Genomic DNA, 7,251 nt, shown 5'->3' with positions numbered 1-7,251 from the left:
CTAAAAGCTTAAGGAACTCTAACAAAATTCTGATTTTTTTCCCCTAAAGCTAGTTATAGTATTTTTTGAGAATGACAGACACTAAATAGTTTTATTTGGGGGGTGACCTTGCTTTGCTGATATACCCTAGTTCATGTTCAGTGTGACTGGCAGCAGCCCAGGGTTGGTCCTGGTCCTCTGTGTCAAGTTTAAAAATCATAACAGAACATTGCCCCTGGGCCTCAGGGTTGTAAGCATACATAGTTCTGCAGGTTCTTGGGAAGAAGGAAAAAATCAGCTTTCTTTTGTTTTCAATAACTCTATTGTCACAATTAAGAATATTTAGAAATTAACGAGTTCAGTTAAACATATTTCTGGCTCTTAGGAATGAGGTTTCCAAGAGAGAGGGTCAGTGGGGCATCAGTATTACCTCCAAAGTTGATGACTTTCCAGTTGCTTTCTAAAGTTCTCATTGTTCTTCAAGGCAGAGATCACTCAAGTGCTGGTGTACACTGCACCATCCTGCAATTGCTGGAGGGCCATCTCTTCTCAAGGCAGCTCTCCAGCACACAGAGACTAAAGTCAAATGAAATGCATATTTCAGAATGCCCCATCAAAGACCCGACAAGGGAATTGCATCCAGTAATTAACAACATCCCTGGCTGTGACTTCCCCAAAGAAACGTCTTTCTTGTTGACACAAGATGGTGAATTTCAGAGATTCTGTTTTGCTCAAATAAAACTGTTCCACTGTTATTGAATCTCTTTGCATTTTTATTCACAGTACCCTTGATTAGAAATGCCTTTCAGGTCCACCAGTACAGAAAGCCACACATCAGGTGGCGCTTCCATCCGATTGTCCGTGTTGGTCTGAAACAGTCCTAGAAATCAAAAGGAAGTTGATTGATCAGACCTGTGTAACACAGTTCACATGATCAGAAACCAAAGATGGGCAAATCCTCGTTATTTCTTAGATTTAGCATTTTCTTGTTTCTGTGGCTACAAAGGAAAGTTGCTGATAAATGCAGTTTCATGGGATACAAGAAACTTGCTACTTTTGGTCTTGTTTTGTTTCCAATCTGATTCATTGAAAAGAAACAGATCACAATGAGATTTTCTCATCAAAGCCCAGAGATACTAGCCATGTCGAATTAATTTGCAGACACTTCAGACAATTCAAATCATAGATTCAGAACCCAAAAAAAATGTATTATCAATATCATCCTGTCTTTATTTAAAAAGCAAACACTTTGTTCGTCGTGGATTTTTTTCCCTTAACTTTGACTTTTTTTAAATATTGCATTAAAATATTTTATTACTGAATTTTTGGTATCTTTTAATTATACAACTGCTATCACTTGCCTCACCCTAGTCCAGACCCTAGTTCATGCTTTTCCTAAGAATCTCAAAAGGAAGACAGAAGCCCTGTTTGAAGAATATGGTTTATATAAGGTTTATATCCTCCTCAATAGGGAAATAGCAAAAATGGTTCTGAGAATCTCCTCTTAAATGAGACCTTCCAAGACTTCGCAGATGCCACTAAACCAATACTAAAGCCACCTTCTCTCATGCAAGTTTACTGTAAGTTTCACTTTTGAGCAATGCACAGTTCTAGGGGCACCGTCCGGTTTTTGTTTTGGCTACGCTGGGTCCTCGTTGCTACATTCCGGTTTCCCTAGTTGCGGTGAGCAGGGGCTTCTCATTGCGGTGGCTTCTTTTGCTGCAGAGAACAGCAGCTCTGCAGCATGCAGGATCTTTCTGGACCAGAAATCAAACCCACGTGCCCTGCATTGGCAGGTGGATTCCTAAGCACTGGACCACCAAGGAAGCCCAGGTGCCACAGCTCTCATCTAGTCTAATCAGTGCTGCTCAGGACTGCTGTCAGTTCACAAACTATTGACTTCAGGTCCATCATTAAATAACGAGCTTGCATCAAAATTCAAATCAACTATGTCCCTAACCATGCTGTTTAGTGCAGCTTTTTGGTTTGTTTTTTCCCTTAGCAAAACTTTCTCAGTGAAGCAAGCAGTGCATCGATTTATATTCTGATCCCAGCTCCTTGTCAACTTGCACTTTGAGTAGCAGTTATCCAAATGAGAGGGGCTCCCTGTGGATGCAAAAAGCAAAATCTCCGCAACTGAACATGGGCACTGTATTTTCACCTCTGCTTGCCTTAATAGACATAGTTCTGGTAGCAAAACTAGGAACAAAGAGATGTCTTTGAAAACAGCCCCCCTTTCAACCCTTCTTTAATCCTCACCCCTTTTCCTTACATCTTTAACATTCAAAACTGTCCCTTTCCCTTTCTAGGGCAAAGGTTCTATTACACTATTTTGGTTTAAGAGGGATAGGTACCTTTCCCACAATGACTTCTGCCCTCCTGGGACCAAGCACAATGTCTGTTTATTAAAAATTAAATACAGAGTAGACAGATGCTCTATTGTTAAAACTAAATACAGATAAGCTCTAGGCTTGCTGATGGCTTAAAATATTAATTAATAGCATCTTTGTTATTGATAATAAACCCACAGCAAGGAAGCGTTTCTTTCCCCAGCCGTCAGTGACAATATCCTAAAACTGCTATATCTCTGAGGATACTGGAAAAATAGGGAATTGACCACTTTCCCCAAAAGTCTGATCCAGGTGATACAGAGCCAAAAGAACTGGATTGAAGACTCATAAAGGAAGAGGAAGTAGAAAATCTGTCATCAAATTTTGCTTGGAGACTAGAATTTTAATTTAAACTTAGATGTGTGGCCATTGACAGAAGGGACAGTTCCCATAGTGAGACTTTCATTGACTGTATTCACTGACTGTACAGATGTAAAATTTAAAATCAATGTTCTCTGAAAAATTGTTTAAAAATAAAGTAGAAAAAAAAAAAAAAACAACCAGAGTAGTTCTGCTGCTGCTGCTGCTGCTGCTGCTAAGTCGCTTCAGTCGTGTCTGATTTGGTGCAACCCCATAGACGGCAGCCCACCAGGCTTCCCTGTCCCTGGGATTTTCCAGGCAAGAACACTGGTGTGCGTTGCCATTTCCTTCTCCAATGCATGAAAGTGAAAAGTGAAAGGGAAGTCGCTCAGTCGTGTCCGACTCTTCGTGACCCCATGGACTCCCGCCCACCAGGCTGCTCCGTCCATGGGAATTTTCAGGCAAGAGTACTGGAGTGGGGTGCCATCGCCTTCTCCAAGAGTAGGTCTAGAGAAACCAAAATGGAAGTCTACATTTTTTAAATTGAAATATAGTTAATTTACAATGTTGTGTTAGTTTCAAGTATATAGCATAGTGATTCGGATATATATATATATATACACACCACACACACACATGTATTTTCAGATTCTTCTCCATTATAAATTATTACAAGATAATGAATATAGTTCCCTGTGCTGTAAGTAGGTCTTTGTTGTTTATCTATTTTATATATAGTAGTGTGTATATTTTAATCCGAAACTCCTAATTTATCTCCTTGCCCCTCAGCCTGGAACTCTACATTTTTGACAGGAAACATTTCTCCTTCTGCAAAGATTTATTTTTTAATAAAGTTCTAATTAATGCTATAAAATTTTCTTCCTTTCATTGGGGACTTTTTCAAATGCTCACAATATTATCCTGGTGAGTTCCTGTAATTTTGTAGACAGTTTCTCAGCAATATTATTCTATCTTCCAGGTGAAAACTGAATTGTTTGGAATAATCCTAAGGGTTTCTGAAACTGACCTCCCTGCTCAGGATTTACCTGGGGAGTTTGGACCATGGGAAAAGGTAACAGTTTGAGAAACCTTGGAGATCTTAAAGGATTATTGAACCTTCAGTTTCTCCTACTCCATGTTTAAGAGCAAAGAGCTATATGCTATATAATGGTATAGCAAAGAGTTGTATTATATAAATATAATAAAAATATTTATTAAGGAATTGAATTATGTTTTAGTAAGAGCTGCAAATTAACAAGATGATGGTGTTAGGTTGCATAAAGAAATTTTAAAGTCAACACAGAGAAAGCTTTGTTCTAGCACAGGAATTGTTTCTTGAGCCTTGGGGGATCAAACACATAAATCCTTCATTAGGTATAATGATAGCTATATAACACTTCACGTTTTCTATCACACTCTTTGTATTTTATGCCTGGCCATTCTCCATCAATTTAAGTTGTTCTCCAAATTTATGGAGAGCAGTAAAACTAGTAACTAAATTACAGATTTTACCTAAGGAAAAGATTTTACTATTCTCTAGCGAGTCTTAGTGACTTAGCAGCAGCAGCAGCAGCAGCAAGTCTTAGTACCAGGACTAATAGCCTCTCATTTCTTAAGCAATGTTGCCATCTGGTGGTTACCTCTACACATATCCCAAACCTAAGTGAACCAAGGAGACCTTGAGGTTGGAATTGATTTATAGTGCGGAATTTCTTTTAATTGTGAATCAAATTGGTTAAGGAGGAGGAGATTATCTCTCCTCCCCAATTTTACATTGATTATTAGTTGTTTTGTCTTTTGGCCACTTTTGGCTACTCACTGAAGAAAAGCTAAACCAAACAAGGAAAACATTAAGATAGAAATTAATCATTATTTCCACCAAGGCACCATGTATTTCAAATATTGGCACATTCAATTTGTCTCCTCTATATCCATATTTTTTCCTGGAGCTTTTCAGAACTTTCTTTTCAACACTAAGACACTGTAGTGATGAGAGATGATATTGGGGCCTGAAAACAGAAAAAGCGTTTAGTCTTTATGAATATAAGCTGAGACAGGTTCATTTCTAATTTTCTCTTTGGGACATTTGGTGAGTAAACAGAAAAGGCCAAATTTGTCTCCTCTATTTAACTTTGGGAAAATTCCAGTTGAGGTGGGCCACCTGTGAGGCCTAATGCTTGGATGTCAGTTTCACTCTATTTTAGATTTTCTCTAGAGACTCATATGAATAATCATAAAGCTGTTCCTAAGTCTGACTCATCCAGGTGACTAGCTCCATTTGGCAGACAACCACGACTAGGCGAACTGTGGCCGACAGAGACGCGTTATTCTGTGACTCTCTCATAATACACAGTGAACACGGGGTGGAAGGGAATGACTTATGAAATACACATTCTGACAGCTCAACGAAGAAGCTATCCAAACAAGAAATGCAAGAGAGGACATTTTTAACCTCTAGGAAGAAAAGTAAAATTTCTCTTCTCTTTTGTTCTCTTTTATTGAAAATCTAATTATACAGCAACATTTTTATATGTATGCACACAGATGAAGACTGCATATACTAAATTGTCAGTAGGGCTTCCCTGGCGGTTCAGGGGTTAAAGCGTCTGCCTGCAATGCGGGAGACCTGGGTTCGATCCCTGGGTTGGGAAGATCCCCTGGAGAAGGAAGTGGTAACCCACTCCAGTATTCTTGCCTGGAGGATCCCATGGACAGAGGAGCCTGGTGGGCTACAGTCCATGGGGTCACAAAGAGTCAGACACGACTGAGCATCTTCACTCACTCACTCACTACCTATTATTGGAGTACAGAAAATCAGTTAATATTCTGAGGCTTTTAAATTAATTTATTATTTTCTGTTTAGAAAGTAAAGGACAGCATAATACATGCAATAAATTATTTCTGTAATATTCTGCTTGTAAGTCATTAAAGCCAGACCTAGACCAGTTTTTCAAACTTGTCTGCTGATGTTAAAATACAGATGCCCCTGGAGATTTTGATTCAGTGTGTATGGAGTGGCATCCAAGAATCTCTCTTTGATAAGTCTGCCAAGTGATTTTCACCATCAAACAAATTTGGGAAGTATTAGTCAACATTTTTACTGAAGTGACTAAAGATGTAAGTATAATCACTACTCAGACTTATTGGAAGTTAAGTATAATTTAAGAATCATCATTTTTAACAACCCAAATATTCAAAACTTTAGAAAATAATTATTTAAAAGTTTTTACAAAATGCATTCTTTATATGAATCAGGATGCAAATTCATCTTTATAAGGTATGCAATTTGGTGTGTTCTAATTTTGAATAATATCCATTTGTCTCTTTCACTGATTCATAATTACATTAAAGTTTAGGTGCCTGTTTATAAGAAGTGTAAATGGATTTTCACTAGAGAGATTAACTTGGAAAACAAAACCCTGAAAAAGAAAACAGCAGAGAACAAGAGAGAGAAAATAGAAGTGAAAGTCAAGGTATAACATGCAAGGGATTAAAGGAGAAATATGGAATGCTGGAAAAGCAACATTGACATAAACACTGAGTTCAAGGGAATCTTATTTTATGATACAATTGATAGAAGGGTGAAAAAAAACAAGAGGAAAAGCTAAGCAAAAGTATAAAGATATAGACATAAATAAGAGATTTCCATCCTGAGCCTTTTATTCCATAGTAAATTTATTGGGTGAAAAGTCTGTTTATCTGTGACAGAGTCAGAATTCTTCCCTCCCTCGTAAAAGCTGATAAAACCTAACTCCCAATGGTCATGGCATCTGTGATTGTAGAAAACAGTAGGTCTTAGGAAGCATTTCCTGAAATAGGTCTTCCAGAATAGCACCTCTTCAAGAACTCCGTGAAGAAAAAGGCTTCCATAGAAAAATTAATTTGGAGAATCTACAGGACATTCTCCTTGAAGTTCCCCACAAACAGTAGAAGAGTCAAGGCTCTGAAGAATCCCAAACAGACGATTTGTGTGAAGACCAGGGAACATGTTGCGGGGCTGGGTTCCCTGGTCTAAGAAGATGGAAGCAGCCCCAGCACTCCAACGTCAGAAGTCAACTGCAAAAGGGTCCACTTCATCCAGTGGCACTCAAGATCTTCTGACAATTAACCACCTTTTCCAAATATACTTCACATCACATTGCAGGACATTATTTTGGTTGTTTCACTAAAATTATGGCTTAAACTATACTAAAATGAAGCTATAGCATACACATTTATCATATTTTTCTGTTGCTCACCTAATAGGAGATGGAGTTAGCTGCCTGGCTGACATACTAATTGCCAGTGATATTATGGAAAGTATGATGTTCATTCTGGCAACCTTAGGAGAAAAATTTTGAGCATGAAATTACCCAATCACATTGCATTTGAAAGAAGAAAATTCATTCCTGCTTCATTTTCAAGGCCTCTATTCACTCACTGCATTAAGGCTTCACCGCTTTGGTATTTAAATGGCATATATTGAATGTCACTTATTCATATGGCCCCTGGACTCATATTTCAATGACCTAATGCAGTTTGGAATACTAGTTTCTTAGAATCTCCATAACACATTACCCGTAATTGTAGGTATGATATTATT

General features: G+C 38.1%; 1 protein-coding gene across 1 annotated transcript in view; it reads right to left on the bottom strand.

Moving 5' to 3' along the window:
• Positions 1-752: 752 nt before the first annotated feature.
• Positions 753-7,251, bottom strand: part of SPATA18 (spermatogenesis associated 18) — a 58,666-nt gene continuing 52,167 nt past the window's right edge. Inside the window, exon 13 of the mRNA XM_068974948.1 lies at positions 753-859. Within this exon, the coding sequence (XP_068831049.1) occupies positions 753-859 (107 nt within the window). The remainder of the gene's footprint in view (positions 860-7,251) is intronic.

The sequence above is a fragment of the Capricornis sumatraensis genome, chromosome 7, assembly GCF_032405125.1.
Source record: "Capricornis sumatraensis isolate serow.1 chromosome 7, serow.2, whole genome shotgun sequence".
NCBI classification, from domain to species: Eukaryota; Metazoa; Chordata; class Mammalia; order Artiodactyla; family Bovidae; genus Capricornis; species Capricornis sumatraensis.
The sequence above is the reverse complement of the archived record's forward strand: the minus strand, read 5'-3'. Positions and strand labels throughout refer to the sequence as shown.